The sequence below is a fragment of the Euleptes europaea genome, chromosome 7 (assembly GCF_029931775.1).
Source record: "Euleptes europaea isolate rEulEur1 chromosome 7, rEulEur1.hap1, whole genome shotgun sequence".
Classification (NCBI taxonomy): Eukaryota; Metazoa; Chordata; class Lepidosauria; order Squamata; family Sphaerodactylidae; genus Euleptes; species Euleptes europaea.
In genome coordinates this window covers 13654428-13677708 of record NC_079318.1, presented here as the reverse complement: position 1 = coordinate 13677708, position 23281 = coordinate 13654428, and the positions used below count along the sequence as shown (strand labels likewise).

The 23281-nt window shown below is 44.2% G+C and overlaps 1 protein-coding gene across 1 annotated transcript in view; it reads right to left on the bottom strand.

The window, feature by feature from the left end:
* The window catches only part of TIAM2 (TIAM Rac1 associated GEF 2), a 138255-nt gene that overhangs the window by 108102 nt on the left and 6872 nt on the right, over nt 1–23281 (bottom strand). Inside the window, exons 3-5 of the mRNA XM_056853270.1 lie at nt 15742–15914; nt 10679–10903; nt 1804–1989 (exon numbers count right to left, since the gene is read on the bottom strand). Of these exons, the coding sequence (XP_056709248.1) occupies nt 1804–1989; nt 10679–10903; nt 15742–15914 (584 nt within the window). The remainder of the gene's footprint in view (nt 1–1803; nt 1990–10678; nt 10904–15741; nt 15915–23281) is intronic.

Sequence of the window (23281 nt, the reverse complement as noted above, 5' to 3'; positions counted from 1 at the left end):
AGCAAATACTAGCAACCTAAGCAAAGTAACCCACCCTTTAATTTGTAATGTATTTCAGTCGGATTAAAATATTACTTTGGATGTTCTATGGGATTTTGTGTGATCTTTTAGACCATTATGTACATTTAAATAAAAATTAAATTAAAAATGCAATAAACATGGTTAAAGAAGGCTTTTTCAACACACACCAGGTATCAAAATTATAAAGCATATTCATTCAATAAAGGATCAATAAGAATTTGCCATGAAAAGTAGTATTTTTTTCACCCTAGAGCTTTAATGCTATTTGTTTTCTTTGGAAACAAAAAGGACTAAAAACGTCAGTAGGAACCTCTTTGCAATTCGTATCATTTCAAATGTAACAAAATTGCCTGCACGTAAGATAAAAAGCGAAAAAAATGCACACAGATCCCTTGTGAGGAACAAACACACCTTACATCTATGAGCAGGGACGCTGTGGTCAATTACAGCTCTCCAGGACAAGAAGCCATGTTCAGGCATCCATTTGTGTGGGGTCTGAATGAACAGAGAGATTAGCGGAATCATGTCCACTTGTCTCACCCCACCTGCATGCAGCTGAAAGCTTCTAAGTGCTCAGGAAGCTTAGGAAATGAAGGGTACCCAATGCCCCGTCCCTCTTCAGAAATTACGGTGAATACGTGGAGGGAAAGGCATGGTTAGCATGCACAATGCCAATCCCTTCCACACGCATAAATTCAACATATGCAAAAAGAAATAAATGAACAGTGCAGCCGGCACCTGTGCCATGGAAACGCTTCAATTGTAACAAATTTGTCACGTTTGAAGTGTTTTTGCTTAAACAGGAAAAAGGACACAAACCAGGACTTCTAGGTAAAGCTAGCTTCTGAAGCTGCTAAGTATTTAGACCAGGGGTGGGGAACGACAGGCCCAGGTGCTGTTTAAGGCCCGCTAAATCATTTGGTCTGGCTCTTCATGGGTCCTGGCAGATCTCCAGCTCAGCAGGATCTAAGACTAGTGATCCGCCCCCTCCCGCGGACAGGAATAGCCTCTATTCAAGGCAGATGTGAGTTTGTTTTGCCGAGAAAAGGAACATTTTCCCCCCTTGCAGAAGAGTTGTTAGCTATGGAGCTGCTAGGACCGCCCAAGAAACTGTGTTAACCCTTTCCCACCCGGGCCATGGAGAAATGTATTCCATTCTGCAATTCAAGAGGGCTGGGGGCAGAAGTGGAGACAATGGAGGGGTTAAAGGGGGCAGGGCCAGAATGCGCGGGGAGGGGAGTTTTTAGTCAGTGTGTCCTCATTTCGTTCCTGCAGGCGGAGGTAGCAGGAGCCGGCTGTAGAATCCAGCCTCGACCATGTGGAGCAGAAGCAACTCTGGCGTGTGGCTGGCTGGCTACGCCCGGCTGGTGCAACAGACCATCCTGTGCCACCAGGTGGGTGAGTGCGCCATTGGTTGGATGCCTGCCTGCTTGCCCACCCTGGGGGGGTGTCATCTGGGGGGCTGTCTGCTTGGGGCTTGGTTGGCTTGGTTGGCTAATTTTTGAGTTGATAATTTTGTATGGCCCGTGAATGATGTTATAAATATCCAAATGGCCCTTGATGGAAAAAAGGTTCCCCACCCCTGATTTAGACATTTCAGAGGAACCCAAATGACATAAAACTGGATGTTTCTGACTTCTTTTTTCTTCTCACACTTTTTAAACACTTTTTTATTTACTAGCCGAATATTAAAAAATACTGCTTCGGAAAAATCCTACTATCTTGCCGTATACATGGCCACACCTTTATATTATGTTTGTATATAATCTTGTTCCAGCTCACCAATGCATGAAAGGAGGAGACTGAGAAGATGCCAAGCCTTCCTAGGGCCATTTTTGAAGGGCGACCTGCAGCAGCCAGAAGGCTCTTTGGATTGGGTAACTCTCCACCTTGCAGGCTGGCTACGTAACAGCGCATCCGGAAGAGATCCATATTAAATTTCTCCAGATTCTGCTCCCATTGCTGGATCTATTGAGATAAACAAATGAAATATTAGAAGAGAAATTCTAACAGTGTGTCAGATTAGTATCTGGACACCCCCACTGTGTCATGAAACTTGTCAGGTCATCTGGGGCCCGTCACTTTCTCCCAGCTTATCCTGCCTCATAGGATGGCAGGACGGAAGAAGAAGAAGAGTTGGTTTTGATATGCTGACTTTCTCTCCCACTTAAGGGAGAATCAAACTGGCTTACAATCACCTTCCCTTACCCTCCCCACAACAGACACCCTGTGAGGTAGGTGGGGCTGAGAGAGCGTGACTGGCCCAAGGTCACCCAGCTGGCTTCATGTGTAGGAGTGGGGAAACCAACCTGGTTCACCAGATTAGCCTCCGCCGCTCAGGTGGAGGAGTGGGGAATCAAACCCGGTTCTCCAGATCAGAGTCCACCACTCCAAATCACCGTTTTTAACCACTACACCATGGAGTCCTTGAAAGAAAGTCAGGATCTAAATACACTCCATGGATAGAAGAAAAATTAATGAGGTGTGTGTAAAAACCAAGGACTACATCCTGCAACTCTCTACTAAATTACTTTAAACAGGACTGAGTTTTTATCTTCTCAAAACAGTGTGTGCACCAATCCCAGTGTACACTACCAATTCCTCAAAATCTGGACTGAAATAACAATGAAGTTGACGACCTAAAATGCACATTAATATTACAACCAGGAGAAGAAAAGGGAGAGCAAGGTGCAAGGTTGAGCGTTTATTTAGCTCTTCCAGATCCCTACGTGTTTCGCAATTTGAGAGAAATTTCTATGGAAGATCCCAGATGAAGCAAATTGCAGAACGCGTAGGGATCTAGTAGAGCTCAATAAGCTCTCAACCTCGCACCTTGCACTCCTTTTTCTTCTGCCCACTGGTGCGGTCTTATTTTTTTCCATAATATTAGAACCAATCATGAACGTGGCAGTAGTTTGTTATCCAAAGAAGCCATTTAAAACAAAAAGGAAAAGAAAAGGATCCTATTAGTGCACATTGCTGAAGACTATACTTGGTTTCCCAAATTTACAAAAATCTCTCAGTTCTTAACAGCTTACAAAAGCAGCTCCAGACCTTTAAAAGCCACTTTTAAACCCAGAACTTGCCAACCCACACAGCTTCCCCTAGCAGGCAGGCTGGCGTGAGGGTTGGTGTCATTGGCTGGCAGGTGGGTCACTTGATGCTGGATCCGGGCCCAATGCTGTGCCAAATGCTCCGGTGATTATACTCAATAAAAGCTGTGGCCATTTTACCCAACCAGCTGCCTGTGGTCTATTCTCCCTGTATGCTCCCTCCCTCCTTCACTCCTGGGACCACAAGTGTGATGTTGCACTTAAGAGCTATATGCTCTTAAAAGTTGTTCACAAAAGACATTTCAATATTATAAATGAAGATCAAATGGATTAGACAGAAATATCATGTACAAATGCAAATGATTCAAAAGTGGCTGTGTGTTTGTTATCACAGTCTTGTCACAATCTTATCGCATGTAATATGCATTTTTATTTATTGGACTGTTCTACAAATCCATAAAGTTTACCCTCCCTTAAGTTTATTCCTTCTTGAGATACTCATTGCTTCTGAACCATCTGATTGACGGACAGCGATGTCCAAGGAAGGTTGAACACATGAAGCTGCCTTATACTGAATCAGACCCTTGGTCCATCGAAGTCAGTATTGTCTACTCAGACTGACAGCAGCACTCCAGGGTCCCAGGCAGAGGTCTTTCACATCACCTACTTGCCTAGTCCCTTTAACTGGAGATGCCAGGGACTGAACCTGGGATCTTCTGCATGCCAAGCAGATGCTCTACCACTGAGCCACAGCCCCTCCCCGTTTCATAATGTCTTAATCTAACCTTATACCTACACTTGCATTATGAAAATGTGAGGATCAAGTATGCAGCATAACTTAAGACTGAAATTTTTTCAGAAGTGTTTACAGCCTATGTAACCCCCATAGAATATAAGTGAACATGATAAGGCCAAAGTGCACTTGATAACAAACAGGGCAGGGATTTTCCAAGGAGCTGTAAAGTGCCCTTTATAAGGCAATTCCTTCCTTTGTTGCCTCTGGAAGTAACAACAGATTTTTCCACTTTGAAAATTGTGTACTCCAATGAGACTAAAGAGGTCCCAGAGTTATGTTTATAGATAATTGCACCTGACCCCACGTATGCAACCCAGAAGCCTTGCATTCATGCAGGCACGTACGCATTCTCCTTCCTGCACAGGGACACTCTGTTGTTCAGATTTCTCAATCCAAATCAACAGCTTCATTTGGTTTGACTTTCTTCTAGTATGGCAAGAAGGTGAGAGAAAGCTCAACATACCATAGAACCTTACGCTTGATAATCACTCCAGACTTTCATATCATGTTGTGACTGTGGGATTTGGACATTTTGTTAAAGATAGGCTGTCAGTTTCATTTGTAAGGATGCCTTTAACAGACAAAGAAGTTCTGCAGTTCTATATTTGTTGAGACCTTGCTAAAACTACACCCAAAAGTCACAAAGATTTGTAGAAATTTGATACGTAATTAACAGTCTGGTGTGCTAGTTTCTTTTAGACCACTGAAGAAGGCAAAAACACCGAAAAATATGGTCTTTATGTGATTTATGTATGTCTAATTGTATATTATGCCAATTGTGTTATTTTAATATATGTGTTTGGAAGGTTCCTTGCAAGGCCATACAGGAGTCTTTAGCATTATTTGGTTTTAACGTGTATTAAATTTATGTCTACTTAGACAACTTTTTAATGGTTTAGCTTTTAATTATATTTTTGGCCCTGTTAGTTTTTTTTTTTTTTGCTTGACTTTCTAGGTCAGGGATGGGGAACCTGAGGCCCGGGGGCCGTATGCGCCCCCCCCGGACATTTTCCGTGGCCCTCGGGAGCTCCGGGGCCGGGTGTGTGTGTGTGAGGGGGAGGCGTGGAGGCTGGGGCCTGGTTGCGTGGGGCCGGTGTGCGCGGGTGTGTGTGTGTGTGGGGGAAGGCTTTTCTTTCTTTTTTTCTGTCACTCTCCTTTCTCTCCCTCTTTTTCTGTCCCTTTGTCTGTCTCCCTCCGTCCTTTTCTTTCTTTCTCCCCTCCCTCCATTTCTTTCTCCCTTTCTCTTTCTTTTCCCCTCCCTCCCTTTTCCTCTTTCTCTGTTTTCTTTCCTCCCTCCCTCCCTTCCCTGCGGATCGGCTGCGGGCTGCGCCCCCCTGGCGCCCCGTTTGCTTAGGCCCACTGCTGGCTGCCCTCCCGCCTGGGGGGGAGGAGGAAGGGGGGAGCAGGGGTGCCCTCCAGGCCTTCTCTGCGTGGCCTCCCCTGGGGTTGCCAACCTCCAGGTGGTGGCTGGAGACCTGGCAACCCTAGCCTCCCCCCCCCCCGCCGGGAGATCAACACCTGGTTATGGCCCCCGAATGTTGTTATAAATGTGCAAATGGCCCTTGACAGGGAAAAGGTTCCCCACCCCTGTTCTAGGTACTTAATTCTGTTTTTAGGGTTAAGTTTTGTTTTTGTTTTTCTTTCCCCTCCTTTTTTTGGACCTAGAGTCATAGCAACTAAAATGGTGATCACAATATAGAAAAGCAACTGGAGTCCAATTAATATTTTGAGGAAGCTGTGATAATATCCACTTGCCTGTGGTAGAATGGTCTCTAGATCAACAGACAAGAAATATTGACAAAAAACCTGGCATGTTTAGGCCACAAATGAATAACACAGGCATTCGTACGCAGATAAGCCAATACATATTTGGAGGGGATTTTAACTTTTGTGAATCTATTCACAAGCTAATTATTCAGATCTTGAAAGGGTAATGAGTACACAGAAACAGGGCACCACACAGGATACCTTGCTAGATCTGAACTCATAGCCCACCAACAATAATTTACTCCAAAACTATTCAACAACCATGGTGATGATTCCACTCCAAACTCCCCCTTCAGCAAGGAGAAAGGCCCTTCCACCACCGCAAGAGGTGAGAAGAGGCCTCTTGGCCATCTTTGGGTCCTGTTTTAGATCAATTTCGATGATTCTCTCAGACTAATGTAGACAGGGTTCTGTCATCTGTGAGGCCAATCGCTTGCCTCCTTGATCCACGCCCATCCTGGCTGGCGAAAGCCAGTGCAGGGGGGATACAAGCTTCCCTGGAAGACATTATCAATCTGTCCCTGGGTTCAGGGATCTTCCCGGGAATGTTCAAGGAGACAATGGTGATATTGTTCCTTAAGTAACCATCTCTAGACCCTTTGGATCTAGCCAACTACCACCCAGTTTCGAATCTTCTGTTTCTAGGTAAGGTAGTTGAGCAAGCAGTGGCTGAGCAGTTCCAGACTTTCCTGGAGGAAACATCAACCCTAGATCCTTTCCTGTCCAGTTTCCAACCTGGCCATGGGATGGAGGCAGTACTGACCACCCTCAGAGATGAGCTCCACAGACAGCTGGATTAGGACAGGTCGGCACTGCTGCTGTTGTTAGACCTCACAGTGGCATTCGACATGGTCGATTACATCTACTGGCCCACCACCTTGCCGACATAGGAGTACGTGGGACTGCCCTTCAATGTCGGATCTCATTTCTACAAGGTCGGGGACAAAGGGTGACATCTAGGGGAAGAGGCTCAACGCAGCACCCATTGGTGTGTGGAGACCCACAGGGAGAGATCCACTCTCCAATGCTTTTCAACATTGCTCAGGTTGTCAGGAGTTTTGTGCTGGGTTGCCATCAGTACGCTGATGACACCCAGCTGTATCTGTTGATGGACAGCCAGCTGGACACTGTCCTGGAACAGCTGGCCAGATGTCTGGAGGCTGTGGCTGGATGGTTGAAACAGCCGTTTGAAAATGAACCCATGAAAGACGGAGGTCCTGTGGCAGGACTGGGAAGGTTCTGGTAGGGGAATTCGGCTCCCCTCTCTTGACATGGTACAGCTGATACCAGCTCTCTCTGTCAAGAGTTTGGGGGTGACGCTGGATGCTTCCCTGTCATTGGAGGCCCAGGTCACAAGTATGGCTCAATTGATATTTTTCCATCTCTGCTGAGCGCGGCAGCTGATCTCTTATCTATGCAGTACTGACCTGGCCACAGTGATCCATGCAACAGTGATCCATGCAACAGTCACTTATAGACTGGACTACTGCAACTCACTGTATGCTGGGCTACCCTTGAGGCTACTCCAGAAACTTCAACTGGTCCAGAATGTGCTAGCGTGGGTCTTTACGGGGACCCCTCTAAGAGCACATACACCACCTGTGCTTCATCAGCTAAACTGGCTCAAGATTGAGTACCGGATCAGATTCAAGGTTTTGGTACTCACTTTTAAAAACCTGAACAGTCTGGTACCAGCATATCTGCAGGACAGACTCTCCCATTATAGCCCACAGAGAGCATTACACTCAGATGAGAACAACTTGCTGGTGGCCCCTGGCCCTAGAATCATTTGGCTGTCCTCAACCAGGGCCAGGGCCTTTTCAGCTCTGGCCCCATCCTGGTGGAACTGTCTGTCTAATTAGACCCATGCCCTGCAGGATCTAACTCAGTTCCACAGGGCATGTAAGACGAAGTAAGATGTTCCAACAGGCATATTGTTGAGGACAGTGGCAGTTATATGGATTGGCTGGCCTCCCTGCCCCCTCTTCCTTTGCCCTTCTGCCCTTTCTTCCCCTTCCCTTTTCTTTTCCCATTCCTTGTCTATCCCCATTGTCGGTGTCTCCTCCAGCTTGAGCTGGTGAGCCTTGGGGGTGAATGGCCTCTCTGAGAAACACCTGGCCCACCTCCCTGGCAAGGATATCTATTGGAGCCAGCCATTGAGAGAGGGCACCACCTCTATTAATAGGGGTTTAGTTTAAGCTTTTATTGTACATTTTAAATACTGTTTCTGTTGTATTCTGTGTATTTTACTGTATTTATTGATGGAAGTTGCCCTGAGCCTAGCAGTGTTGGGGAGGGCAGAGTATAAATTGAATAATAAATCAATCAATCATGAAAACATAAGAAGAGCCCTGTTAGATCAGACCAGTGGCCCATATCGTCCAATATCCTGTCTCACACAGTGGCCTACCAGTTCCTCTGGAGGGCCAACAACAGGCCACAAAGGCTGAGGCCTTCCTCGGATGTTGCCTCCTGGCACTAGTATTCAGAGGTTTACATGGAGGTTCCCTTCAGTCACCATGGCTAGTACTGATAGACCTATGGTTTCCTGAAACCTTGGGGAGGGGTGTTATAAGGGAAGTGCAAAACATCAATTCCAGAAGCAAAGCTCTGTCCTTGGCATCCAACCTAGGATTGCCAGGCCCCTGCCAGTGGTGGGGGATCCCCCACTCTGGGCCCCCTCTCTCCGGTGCCATTCAGCCGACCAGCGAGAGACTTACCAGTGGTAAATTTAAGCCTTAGCCTAGTCGTTGTGATGACATCATTTCCTGAAGTGACATAATCATGTTGCCAGCGTCATGGGAGATGCTCTGGAATTTGGCCAAAACTCTATGGTAAAAACAGCTTCTACCATAGAGTTTTTGTCCAAATACCAGAGCATCTCCCACAACCTCAGTGACATGATGGTGTCACTTCCAGAAGTGATGTTGGTGCGCCGGCGCCAGCCTCCCTCCGCAGCTGGTAAATCCCCCCTGGCAACCCTAATCCAACCTAATGCATCTAATGGCATTAGTAAAAAACATAAGTCAGAACTGTCGTCTAATGCTACTATAGACAGTGGAATTGTTCAAATAGTATGCCTTTACAAGTTGGTCACCCTTATACACAGAAATAATCTCTGGTTTGTCAACAAAAATATGGGCTGACATTTGTACTACCAGACATTTGTACTACCAGAATTTGTTCGAATTTGTTTTAGTAATAAAACTTTATCCTTTATTAAGAACTGCAATATGAGAAGGCAGTTAAGGAAAAACAGGAATTAACATGAACAGAGTACACAAAATTAAATTACGGTTTTAATTTACAAGCCTCTTTTAAGAGAAACCAGTTAACTTATTCCATGGGAAAGTTGCCATTTGTCCCCTTGTCAAAGATGAGGGAGGAATGCTAGATCTTTCGCTTACCTCTGATGAAATCTAGCCAGTATTTAGATGAAAACTAGAGGTTTCCTGGAGACTTATGCTATTTGCTAATACTGCTACCAAAAATTTACTCAAAATATTTGCACAGCCTCACAAAAAAAGCTACATGAGCTAATTATAATCAGAGTCCCTCAAGGACAGAGTGGGTTTTTTGCACTTTTGCTCCATGTTGCTTAGAATATTTTAAAGATAAAACATTATTCCTTCAGATTTTTAAAGTGTAATTTTAGACTCCAGTTTTACAGATTCAAAATATGTTCCAGTGGTGACAAGATTAATATTATGTAGCAGAGAACAGAGTGGTTTTTTTTTTCCTTAACATATCTGTATGAACAAATCCACTGTAACTGATTCAGACAGTAAACAGACCCACCTTCTGGAAATATTTGTTTAGCTGGCAAGCAGCTTAAACACCCAGGAGGGTGATGATCCCCGCTCCCAATTCCTTTGTTTTAAACTGATGCATTTTACTACTGTGCACAACAAGCTGGAGCCTCGCAGAGATTGTTCTCCCTTTACACGTCCTCTATGACAAGCTTTCCAACCACATTACAAACACCACAGAAAGCTCTTCAAACTCCAGCTCTTACATCTCAAACACAATCCTTACTGCACCCATTTAAAGGGATGACTCATCAAGCTCTGGACTGCCGCAACATTTTTTTACACGGTTTACAAATGACAACTGGATTGAAACAAACATATTACACACTTCCCAATCTCAGCAGTCAGAAGTAAAAGCATACCAGCCTAGGGATCAGACAGATTCACGTTTCAGACAGCAATGATGTTACTAACAATGTCACACTTAATTGTAGTTAAAGCCACTGAGGGAAGGACTTCTCCAGACAGAAGTCAAGTGGGGGTGGGGGGAGAGAAGCAAATGACCAACCCTGCAGCCTCCTCCAAACACTAGTGTTGCATTTACAACTGCCCTGAATGTAACCGTTGCAATCTGCAGAGGTATACCTGCAACTGGCCCACCAGGATTTACACATGCCCATTATTCAGGCATAAATTCAGGCATAGAAAAATCATGTTTCAGAAAAGATCAGGCTACAGAAAGCTAGTACTAGATTTTGAAGGAACCTTTGAACAGGAAACAAGCCCTTGCTGAAATTATACAATGAACCCAATTCTGAACTAGCTTCTTATGTTGCATGCTCTAGCCAGGGGGCACATTCCCACGGGTGGAGATTCATTCACGGAAGAAGTTATATCCCCCCTGTTGAACAGATGCAGTACTATCTACAAGAGATGCTAGCAGGAGCTGGGACATTTATTTCTGAAGACACCAAACCAATTGGCATTTGTATGTCACATGTTCTGGGTTTCAATAAAAGTCCTCAACTTACACAGGATGTGCCATGAAATTTTGGTGTGCCTCTTCCAGGATAGTAGAGGTACTGACATGTCCATGTATGGGGAAACGTGACTATTAGAATAATTGTCTGTGATGGTTTTCTTAAACCACTATCAGTATCACACAGGCAACAGGAAGTGTCTCCATTTGCAGTGCTCTTCCACAAGGGTGTTTGTTCTCAAGCCCAAAAGTACTGAAAAATTCTATACTATGAATGAGATACTGTGCAGAAATTAACGAATTAGTTCAGTACCTGGTTCTCAATGGCTTTCCTGTTCTTTGGATCACTAACAATAGAGAGTTGTAGCTCCGCCATCTTTTTCATCTTACTATCCATGTCAATCTTCTGGATGAGGCTCTTGGTCTGATTTTTCAGAAGTCTAACTGTATCCTCTTTCCCAAGTTTCTTAGCAAAGAGAGAAGCAGAAGCAGAGTGTATTGCTGTAACCCAGTTTTCGAGGTCGGTCTGGCTTGTAGCCTAAAAAAGACCCAACATACCCAAAACAAAAATTAGCATTATAAACAAAGAATGATAAAATAAAATTTAGCTGGTTGCAAAAGAAAGAGAGAAAACTATTGGTGTGGGGGGAGTCACCATAAAATTATGGGGGGGGGTCATCTTAACCCCTCCATGAATCCCACATGCAACTTGTTTTCTCCACAAGCAAAGAAATAATAAAAGGGTTGTAATATATCACAGTTCCCTTGAACAGCTGGCAGTTGTAATTGCGAGCAAAGCTTGCTGTTTGTCTAAAGGGTTAAAAAAAAGATAAAAGATAAAATAGTGCTTGGCTAGAAGGATGGCAAATAAATGCAACCCATTATTAGTGTAAAAGTAGGACTATACAGGGTGGAAGTTGCATTTGAAAGTATTCACAAACCAGAATCCAAAACAAGAGAAAGAAAAAGAAAATCGCAACTTCAGCTGTTGACCAACAGCAGTTAACATGCCTGCCCTTATTATTTAGGAACCGATTTCTGCAATGCATTCAGGGCCCTCTTCAAATAAAATGTTTTTCCTAGAAAGGAATAAATTGTTTTTGTGCAAGAAAACTATACAAGCAGCCCTTCGTAATATGCAAGCATCCCTGCGCCTGATTGGATCCAGAAACAGAAAGAAACATCCCAGACAGACAGTCTATCCATTGTATTCTTGTTATAATCTGTTAATAAAGCCAGGGCAGCCTTTCTTTGTGTTCCTAGAAATCATATCAAATACTCTGGGTGGGACTACATGCTGTGCGGGACACAGGGTTGTTGTCAAAAAGAGCATCACCATGCTGAGCCCACCCTCCTTCCTGTCTAATGGTCAGGATCACTTACCCCCTGCTGTGAAACCACATTATGGAGAGAAGGTGAGAATCCCATGCTTTGGATGGCGTCCCCACGTCCCCTGCTTGCATCACATTTGTTTATTTATTTATTTGGATTTATAATCCACCCTCAATCCCCAGGCAAGGCTTATGTGAAAGTACAAAAAAAAAAAATGGACTCTTAACTTCAACGAAAACTCCTTTATGTATATGTCTAGGGTTGCCAGGTCCTACCTCTCCTCCGGCACATCTCAGGATCGCTCGGCAACAAGTGGACGCGCCGGCGTGCGTGTCACTTCCTGTTTACAACCGGAAGTCCTGCCTCGCGAGAGGCCTGATGCCACACAAACTCTTAGTTTGGGTGGCATAATGCCCCTTGCGAGGCGGGACTTCTGGTTGTAAACAGGAAGTGACCTGCCGCGGCGTGTACGCGCGTGCATGTTTGCCGGCCGACCGTCAGCTGGTTGGCGGGCAAAGGGGCAAATTGCCGGGGGTTTGCCTGCCACCACCGGGCACCTGGCAACCCTATATATGTTTCACGGCACAAATTCCAAGAATGATTGGTAAGTAAGGCTGAATGGCGGCCAGAAATGAGTGGCAAATTGATCAATGGTTGTCGAAGGCTTTCACGGTCAGAGTTCATTGGTTCTTGTAGGTTATCCGGGCTGTGTGACCGTGGTCTTGGTATTTTCTTTCCTGACGTTTCGCCAGCAGCTGTGGCCGGCATCTTCAGAGGAGTAACACTGAAGGACAGTGTCTCTGTGTCAAGTGTGTAGGAAGAGTAATATATAGTCAGAAAGGGGGGTAATGATTCAGCTCAAACCCCCCCTTTCTGACTATATATTACTCTTCCTACACACTTGATACTGAGAGACACTGTCCTTCAGTGTTACTCCTCTGAAGATGCCTGCCACAGCTGCTGGCGAAACGTCAGGGAAGAAAATACCAAGACCACGGTCACACAGCCCGGATAGCCTACAAGAACCAATGATCAATGGTTAATAACTGGGGGGGATCGAGCCACACCGCTTAGCAGAGTTTGAAGGAGGCTCCTTAGGCTGGTGGAAGGCTTCCATCTTTGTTGAATCAAGTGGCTGGATCCACCCTATTGATTATAAGTATGTCCAATTAGTTGGGCGAGGAGCCCCGTGGCGAAGAGTGGTAAGCTGCAGTCCTGCAGTCCAAGTTCTGCTCACGACCTGAGTTCGATCCTGAAGGAAGTTGGTTTCAGGTCGCCGGCTCAAGATTGACTGAGCCTTCCATCCTTCCGAGGTCGGTAAAATGAGTACCCAGCTTGCTGGGGGTAAAGGTAAGATGACTGGGGAAGGCACTGGCAAACCACCCTGTAAACAAAGTCTGTCTAGTAAACGTCGGGATGTGACGTCACCCCGTGGGTCAGGAATGGCCCGGCGCTTGCACAGGGGACCTTTACCTTTAATTAATAGTGGGCCCCAACTCAGTAGAAGGCCCAATTTGGTGGCCTGGGCTGGGAGAGGTGCCTGAGCCTGCTCTGCAGGTGGCGGGGTGCAGCGGCGGGCCCCTTTTCCTCGCTGCCATGAAAGGGAGACGAGCGAGGGAGATGCAGGAAGCACGGGACCTGAGGTGTCCCGTGCTTCCGCCTGCGCTGCTTCACCCTGCCCTGATCCTAGATGGGCCAATTGGGGCCCGGGTGGCTGCAGGGGGAACAGTTGCCCCCCCGGGCGTGCCGGACCTGGTGCCTCCACTCAGGTCCGGAACGCCGCCATTAAAGGGGGCCAGAAGGGCCCCGGCGGCATGCTATCCAGGCTTTTCCCACCTACCCTCCCTTTGTTCAGTGTTTTGTTCATTGTTTGTCACAACTTGGTGTTGGCGGTTTGGCTTGGGGCCGGATCCAGTTTCGCCTTCTGGAGACCTGGATACAAATCTTTGCGGTCCCTATGAGACAACACCTACTAAGGCACTTATACATATATTTATTATTGATACAGGTCACCGAAGAAGCCATATGCGAAACGTGGTCCCGATCTAGACAACACGTCTGACATCTTTTTCCTGTGGCTTTACTTTAATAACTGCAACCTAAAAAGAATTTGAAAGATTCAAAAAAATTCTAATATCAAATGATACCTTAATTGGTTGATTACTTGAACTTACCTGTTGAATCAGGATCTTTGGCATCCTCTTGATAAGTCATATTTATTGGATTGTTATTGTAAATTTTGTATCTGGTTGTACTCCCTTTGTATATGCTGTATATATTTATTCACTTTGCACTTTATAAAATTCACTTATTTGCTTTATAGTGTTATAGTGCTGTTTTGGGTTGCTCCAATTATCCTTACAGCACTGAGCCTTCTTTTCTTGTGGTAGTACTTGGAGGTTGGCAACCCTAATGAGGATCCCAATAAGGGGTTTTGGGGGAGGCCTGGATATGTATTCGAGCAAGGCCAACTCTGGGGGCTGCCAGGGACAAACCCAGCGGGGGATGTCAAGGGACTTGCACAGCTTGGGGGCAAGTGGGGCTTGCCCAGCTGGGGGGCAAGTGGGTAGGGCCTCCTTCCAAGTGGCAGTGAACCACACAGCTGGCTTCTGTCCATGTGGGTTCAGATACTGCCATCTCTGTTGCTCCCAGCAAGGCTGGCTGGGAGGTCTGCACATCGGCCTGCACCAGGTAGGCCGATGTTAAGGATCAAGCCCCAGTACCATGCCCATGCCTACTGCTGTAACAATAAAGTTGTGCCATTTCATCCAGCTACTGTCTCTGTGCCATACTGCAAATCAAGGTCTGGGGAACATTAGGGGAAGCTCGGCCTCTTGCGGGGTGATGGTTTGGGGAGTCAGAGGGGGCTCGGCCCTGCTCCCCATAAGCACTAGGCCAGTAATTGGGCAATTGGTTTTTTTTTAGAACTTTAATTGTGTATTAGCACAGGCTGTGTTTTAGATGCAATATTTATTTATTTTTTTAAAATCCCTGAGTAGCACCATCTTAGAAAAGGCATCTCTGATCTCTCTCACCCTGGAGGGAATACCTCTTCTAAGATGATTGTGCATGCATCCATCATACAAGTATTGTCCATCAGAAGCACTGTGTTTATCTGTATGCACATTTGCGTGGATTTAGCGACTTAATCGATTGAAACACATACTGTTAAATCAACCAGCGTTTCTTTAAATGAGTCACAGATCTTCTGGCAAGTTTACTAACTTCCCCTGCCTTTGCTTGGAAGACAGTTACACAGTCACATGCTGCCAGATCTGCCACATCATGCATAGGCCGAAGCATTCATTTCACAAAGCGAGAAAACTGGCTGACAGCTGTGCTTGCTGGAGAATCCAGAAAGAAAATAGGTAAAACCATCCGAACTGGAATGCTGTGCCAGGGAACCGTCACAATTTTTCTCTCCAGTTTATGGGTTTTGTCAATGAAGTATATTTAATGAAGAAACAAAACAACAAAAGGACACTGTGAAGAGCTTTAGGCATTACACAAGGACCACACCTCCTGTAGACCCAGCCTATATTTTGCTGCATTCTGATGTCAGCAAGATGATATCCAATTAAAACTTGTTCTTATTTCTTATTTGCTCATGGCAGCTTAGCTAGAGTTGGCCAAAAAAGTACTCCCAGTCTTCCTTGCTGAAGATATCCCAGATTAAGTCACTATGGCCATGCTAAACCAGGTATATTTCTATTAACTTTGGCCTTTTGCAGCATACGCCACGGAACTTTATAAATCAGCATCAAAGGCCAAATACAACATTACTTATATACAGTTTTTGATATTTACCTCTCAAATTCTGCAGTCTGTTTTTGTTAAAAGACTTGTCCATAACTTGCTTTATTTATAGCTAGCACATGGATTTTGTTATTCCTGATAGAAAGTTTGTTTCCTGCTTATTTTAGAATCTATAGGTATTAACTATGTTGCTTTTATTAATGCCTACATTAAAGCTATGTTGTATTTTTCTTTTTTTTTAATGTGAAAAATTATGAAAATTTTAGATAAATAAAATAAAAAGAATACCTGGAACAGGTAGACATCTCCAAAAGAATTGCTTAGACAGAAAACATTCTCCTTCTTGGGGTGTTCTGGGCAAGACTGCACTATACTGTCTTCTGCAAACAGAGCATATCGAGGTGAGCTGTTCTGCTCCATGGAATTCTTCCCGTAAGTCTCGTAAAACAGCAAGGTGCATCCTTTTCAAAAGAAAAACCAAAACGAAAGAAAAATGAGCTCCCCGCTTGGGTCTTTGCGATTTCCTGAACTATACCCTCCAGGAAAATAAGATTAACCCTTTGACCCTATACGTAGTTGTAACCAAGGAAAACGCTACACATAAAGGATTGATACAGGAAGCACCGACATTACAGCAGTATTTCCCACACCAACTTCATCAAGCATAGACAACATTCATATGTTGTCAGGAAGGAATTTCCCTCCAGGTCAGATTGTCCAGGGATCATGGAGGTTTTTTGCCTTCCTCTGGCCATAGAGTGTGGGGGGAGGCACTGGGGGAGTGAGGGGGAGGTTTCCTGCGTTGTGCAGGGGGTTGGAGTAGATGACCTTTGAGTTCCCTTCCAGCTCTATGTTTCTACATATATCTGTAAATCCTGGCCCAATTAAGGTTCATATACTTTTGAAGATGGGGTTTTAAAAACGAGTACATATGATGTCCATACCCAACAAGGGTGCTAGGTGAAGTACTGGTGTAATACCACCACTTCCTACAATAATCTTGCTATGGGAAGCTGCCCTTAGTTTCACAGTAACCAGTAAGGGTTGCTTGAAAGTAAATGGGCTTAGCATTGAGGGGGGAAGATAGTAAACATGAGTCAAACCCAAAGCAGCTCACTGACTATTTGAGCTGAGACAAATTAAGGGGCAAAACTGACGTCATAAAGATCACAGATCTTTCTCAATCTGTCAAAGGTAAATTGTGTGGCCATTTATTCATGGAAGGTTTTGCATTGGATTTGTCACTCTATAGCTGCACATTTTCCCCATCTGAATTCTCAAAACACTCCATGGCAGCTTATTGTTGAGTTTTGAGAATATGGATGGGGGGAAAGTGCATCTAAAGAGTGGCAAATCCAATGCAAAACCTTCCATGAATAAATGGCCTGTATGTGCAGCCACAGTTTGGGTGGGGCTTCACAAGAAGGATATCTGACCTTTCAATCCCTACTCAGTTTTGTTAATTGAAACTGGGTTTCTTATTGTTTTATTAGCATGTTAAAGAAAAAAGAACTGGTTTTTTATAGATAACATAGCTTTTTTTCCTTTTAAATATTAAATAGTGAAGAAAGCCCAGGCTTTATTCGCAAAACAGAGAAGGGCTTGAAGTCTTTGTTCCCTGCTCATGGTCTGTTCTACTAACAGTGGTCCTTTCTTCCAACAGTTGAAAGCTCTCCTGCCAACAGTCTTTTGTGTAAGTGGAAAGCATCACTGTCACCAGAATAGATCCGTGGGATCCAACCTCAAGGGTCCCTCATCCAAATTGTGCACAACTTACCTCTGACAGAGATCTGTTACTGCCCTTTCCTTTCCGACCCACACAACCACAAGCAAGTGTGTTCCCACAAGGGGGACATGTTTGTTTGGTTTCACTGTTGCTGCTGCAGTTGCTGATACAGCGCAACAGCACTTGACCTTCCGTATGGTAGGTCTCCCTGCCATTTCTCTGCCCCAGTCCCTCGGCAGTGGACACCCCCCCCAACTCTATGGTTTTTCAAATTCCTAGCTTTCATTTCTTAAAAAAGAATCAGTCCCTTTTGCAGTAGAAATATACGGCAAAAGGCATCTCTCCCAATGAAAGGTGCTAGAAATGTGCTCTTTTCAAAAAATGAAAGCTGGCGATTCAGAAAAGCTGATACATAAATTGTTATAACAATGTGACAATGTAACAATATTCAATTGCTAACTTAAAAACAAAGTCCCCACCCAACCGGGGGGGGGGGATGGCCAACACAGGGACAGGGGCAAGGAAAATGGCAGCCTTGTGAGCAGGCCATGAAAATCCAAACGTTCCCACTCACACAGCTGCCAACTAGGCATTCCTGCAACCTTTCCCCAAACATACTGGCAAAGCAAGTTTGGTAAACATTGCAGAAAATCTGGGAAGAATGCAGGAGGCAAATAAATGCACACCCATGCTGTAGGGTAGTAGGAGGGGAAACCTGCTTCTCAACAGCATCGAGCCCTGAGTAAATAACTGATTAACAAAGGATGTACACAGCGAATCAGTGTTATGCATAGCAATCAGAGTGCTGGGTCTGATGGTGATGTATAAACAGTGCCTTTGTCCACTAGAATCTCTGTACGTAACCTATTTCACAAGGATGTTGTAAGGATAAAGCAGGGAAGTATTGTAAAACACGTTCTAGGTGGGGAAAGTGTTATAGAAATGGCATATTTGCAACAAAAATAGAAACATTTCCAATTTTTTTCAGATAAAAGAATACTTACCCAGCAAATTATTACCATCAGAGATTAATTTCACTACTGTTTCCTGTATTTGAAATACTACAGCATAGACATCAAATGCACTAGCCAACAAACGTGAGCAGACAGTGAATTTGCTTTCATTTTATCTGAGGCATGTGCATCAAACATAGCTAGGAAATACCAGAGATATTGAGTCACCCACCAGTTTGGCTCACCTCCTATTCACAGGAAGTGACTGCGGGAGCCTAATGGTCCACATATTTTGTGCCTGCCTCTGAACAACTCACATGTATGCAACTGTGCAAAAAACACAAATGCAGTACAATTAGATACTGCTTTGTCACAGCTGCCATCTTCTCTATCCCCCATGTCTGCTGGCACCTCCAGCGTAAAGGCACATTGGGTGTTTTTTTTATGTTTAACATATTTTAATGGAGATTTTGGAGCCTGTGTTTGCCAATGACAGCATTATTTGAAGTCTGTCAATGACTGCTGAGCTGTAAGGATCTACATCAAGTTGTGCATCCATCTTCTTTCATGGCCTCATGGCAATTGTAGTCCCTTCTTTCCCACATTTGCAAAAAAAAAAAGTGCTTTAAAATTTAAACATCTAAAAGAAATGCATTTCAATGATTAAGCGGCCAACCTGCCCCATCAGGAATAAATTTACAGCAAAGTATCCAATGTAAGTCATTTAAAAGATGCATCCAACTGTGTATGATATGGGATAAACTGCAATGGATTCTGTGCTAGACATGTAGGTCATTATAATGACATGACCGTGACCCTGGGAATATGCACAAGGCTGCAAAAGCAATCACAAGCAACATCATATAAATCACAAATGACCAGCCATGACCCTGAAACCCAAATTGTAACTGTGCAGATGCAAAACTGCTTGGCACAGCATTGGAGAGGAACACTGTACAATGGCAGAAAAGTGATCTGATGACAGGGCTCAACTTGCATATAAATAAGGAGTTCAGTCAAGGTAAGTTCAAGTTGGAAGTTCTCAAAAAAAATTATAGCCCTCCGATATCAATGTACAAATTGTAATATCAAGAATTTAAAAAGCAGACACAAATGTGCAAGAACTGCTGACAAATCTTAAATTATTCTAGGATGTGTCCATCAATGGTATTATGTGAAAACAGAACTGGCCTTTGTGACTTCTTTTCCTAGTGTCCATATCTTTATGTTCTCTGTATCTTGTTTCTCTATTGATCAGCAACATCTCTCCCTCTCCTTCCTGCAAATGTGTGTCTTAAGTGCTGGAAAGATGCTTCCAGCTTATGGTGTCGCTAGGAATTAATGACATCCATAAGGTTTTATCATTAACAGCCTGGCTCAGGTCTTGCAAACTAAGGGCTGTGGCTTCCTTGATTGAGTCAATCTATCTCATGTTGGGTCTTCCTTTTTTTCTGCTGCCTTCAACTTTTCCTAGCATTATTGTCTGCCCACCTAGCCAGGCAATGCCACTGTTGGTCACTGAAACAAAGTGTTCCCTCCCAAAGGTTAAAATGCCTTTGGGCTGTGTGAGAAGGCCTAAGCTGTAAACACAGCATCCCAAACTGAACTAGACAAATGTCAAGAACTCTCTTCTCAAACTGAACCAATGTCTGGGGATGAAAGAGTTTGTTCGAAAGGAATCCGCTAAATGGATACATACAGGCAATTTTTGGTAGAGACATACACACTGACAATGAACAAGTCATGATTCAAAATAGATAACCACACTCCATTTTCATATTAGAGGCAATGTCCAATGTTTACCGTCTACAAAACTAACAATTTCAAATGTTTTTTCGTATTGAAGAATGACAACTTATTGCAGCAATTGTAATTTCAGTTCTCATGAACAGACAGAGTTGCAAGGTATTTTTGTTAAAAAAAATAACAGCTGTCACAATCCCTGTACTTAGATGGAACTAGACAACCTTTATCTGACTACCCCCCAGGGTCTGATTACAGCATATGTGCTATGATCAGAACGAGGATGAAATGTAGTACCCTTTGCCCAGATAAATTAATTAGGGAGGACAGATGGAAAGGAAAAACATTTCATGTTAAAGAATAATCTTGATGGCTCTTTAAGCACTGCTGAAGTCTCAGGACACCTATCAATTCAGTTCTGGCAGATAACCAGATGGTTGTAATCTTTCCGGATACAGATAAAACTATACAGACCTCAGAAAAGAGCATGTAGAAGTCACATGCAACAACTGAAAACAGTGTGTATGTGTGTGTGGGTGTTTAACAGATAAACATACACTCACAAACATATACCCACCCCATTCAGATGTTATGAGGACACCAATTCAATGCTTTTTGCCAAACTGGGTTCCACGTGCCTAATAATGAGAGCATTATTCAGAACAACCCATTTTTCTCCATGTGTGTATATATATATATGTATGTGTGTGTGTGTGTGTGTGTGTGTGTGTTTATTTATTTATAAGAATTTATAACCAATATTTAGCCCTCAACCATTAGTGCTATAATTATAGTTTTGCTGTTTTTGTTGTTGTTTTGTTGCCTTATATTTGTGTTCCTGTGTTTGTGAACTGTGATTGTATTTATTTCTGTTAATAAAATTTAAAAAATTAAATTAAAAAAGGAGAGTTTTTCTACCACAAACCACAAAGCTATAGGATGTTTTCAAAACAGGCGTCAGCATCCAAAGGAGGAAGGGTCAACAAAATCACTGAAGTCAGTTTTGATACTGTGCAAGCAGTCCTGGACGCGCGCACATTTTGTCTTGAGGCACACAGACCTGTCAAATAGTATAAAAAATCTCATGGAGTGGGATGAGGAGTTACAAAAATATGCTACAGCTTATTTAAAAGCAAGCCAGATATTCATTAGTGCTACAAAATCTAACATGGAGAAACAAAAAATTGTTTAGATTTCCTCCCCCCACCCCACATAAATGTGTCCATTGGGCTCATTCTTTATTTACAGTCCTTTGTCCCATGTAAAGAAAGCTAACATGCATGCTGATTCAGTGTATATTTTCTTGAAAATAAATTTAACTGATTTTAGTCAGACTTACTCTTAAAGAAAGATTGCTGTTTCCACCCACTAATTAGATCCGAGTATATTTTGGCTCCTCGGTGAAAAACGTTTTTCTCCCCTTCCTTACAGAGCTTCTTTAAATAAGCCAGCAGTTCTACAGAGAGCCAGTGTGGTGTAGTGGTTAAGAGTGGTGGACTCTAATCTGGAGAACCCACTCCTCCACACAAAACCAGCTGGGTGACCTTGGGCTAGTCACAGTTCTCTCAGAACTCTCAGCCCTACCTCACAAGGTGGCTGTTGTGGGGGAAGGGAGGGGAGGGGAAGGTGATAGTAAACCACTTTGAGACTCTTTATGGTAGAGAAAAGCAGGATATTAAAAATACCGTATTTTTCGCTCCATTAGACGCACCTGACCATAAGACCGCCCCCCCCCCAGCTGGCCGTCGGGGCGGGGAAAGCCGGCTTGCACTGGAATGACACGAGCCGGCTCTGTGCGCCCTGCCCACCTCCCAGCTGGCAGGCGGGCGGGGCACAAAGCCGGCTCACGTCGTTTCAGCGCGCCCAGCCAGCCAGCTGGCGGGCGGGGCGCACAGAGCCAGCTGGGCGCGCTGGAACAACGTGAACCAGCTCTGTGCGCCCCGACGGCCAGCTGGGAGGCGGGTGGGGCACACAGAGCCAGCTGGGCGGGCTGGAACGGTGCGAGCCAGCTTTCCCCGCCCGCCTCCCAGCGCGCTCAGCCAGCTCTGTGCGCACATTCACTCCATAAGACGCACAGACATTTCCCCTCACTTTTGAGGAGGAAAAAAGTGTGTCTTACGGAGCGAAAAATACGGTAACTCTTCTTCAAAGAATAATATTTGGAAATATTTACTGTATAGTATTAGAATTAAACTAGAAAAAAAGTCAACAGATCAGCTTGTATCTCTTGTGTGTGTGTGTAAAGTGCCATCAAGTCGCAGCTGACTTACAGCGACCCCTTTTTTGGGGTTTTCATGGCAAGAGACTAACAGAGGTGGTTTTCCAATGCCTTCCTCTGCACAGCAACCCTAGTATTCCTTGGTGGTCTCCCATCCAAATGCTAACCAGGGCTGACCCTGCTTAGCTTCTGAGATCTGACGAGATCAGGCTAGCCTGGGCCATCCAGGTCAGGGCGTTGTATCTCTTACAGTACTTTAAAAAATTGCAAAGCAGCTATTTGGAAGCAGGGGAGAATCAGGGCGGAAACCAGTTGAGATACCCATATAACATTTACATACTTTCTCCCCTATGGAGATAAATAAATTTTAATGGGATGATTTAGACTGAAAAAACAGTGTGAGGCAAGGAAGAGTTAAACACTCTCTGCGCAGCACTGCACAAATCTAATTCAGGCCCTCCTTAAAAGGGGGGTATCCAATCATGGGTCTCTTAAAGTCACATTCATTTTCTATGTGGCAAGCGCAAACCTTGTTAAATGTTCCAATCCCCCCACAAGACTATAATACCCAGTTGAAGAAATATTGAAGTTTATTTTCAGTGGTGTACATTGGAGGGCAAATCCTGCCAAAAAGATCTATCTCCTCTTCAGGCACATTATTTGTAATCCATGCTTTTAAGTACATGTAATTTCTTCCAGCATTCCAAGCAATATTAACCTATAATATGTAATGCGGCCAGGGATTAATTTCAACTATAGTTCATTAAAACTTCATCTAATGTTTCCTGTGCCCTGAAACTTGTAATATACAACAGGGTGCTATGAGCATATGCGGGGAATCTCCCCCCATCCCACCCCAGTGCTATGTGGGCCAGCCCTATTGGTTTTTACTCGAAGAGGCTCAGTGCCAACACCAACGTGACAGAGAGCAGGTAAAAAAGTAAACTATGCACATGTGTGCAACTACAATTTGGATCAGGGCCATGCAGGAAGTGAAGAAGGAATTTTCCCCTTCTAGCCCCACTCTGTTTCACTCATCAAAACCAGGCTCCCTGCACTATTAGCAGTTTTCATGGAGGAAAATTACTCTCTTTTTGCATTTACCTCCCCCTCCTTTAAAATGGTAACAGAGTGGGGAGCCCAGTTTTGATTTGCAAAAAGGAAGAGGAATTGAAGTTTAAATCAACT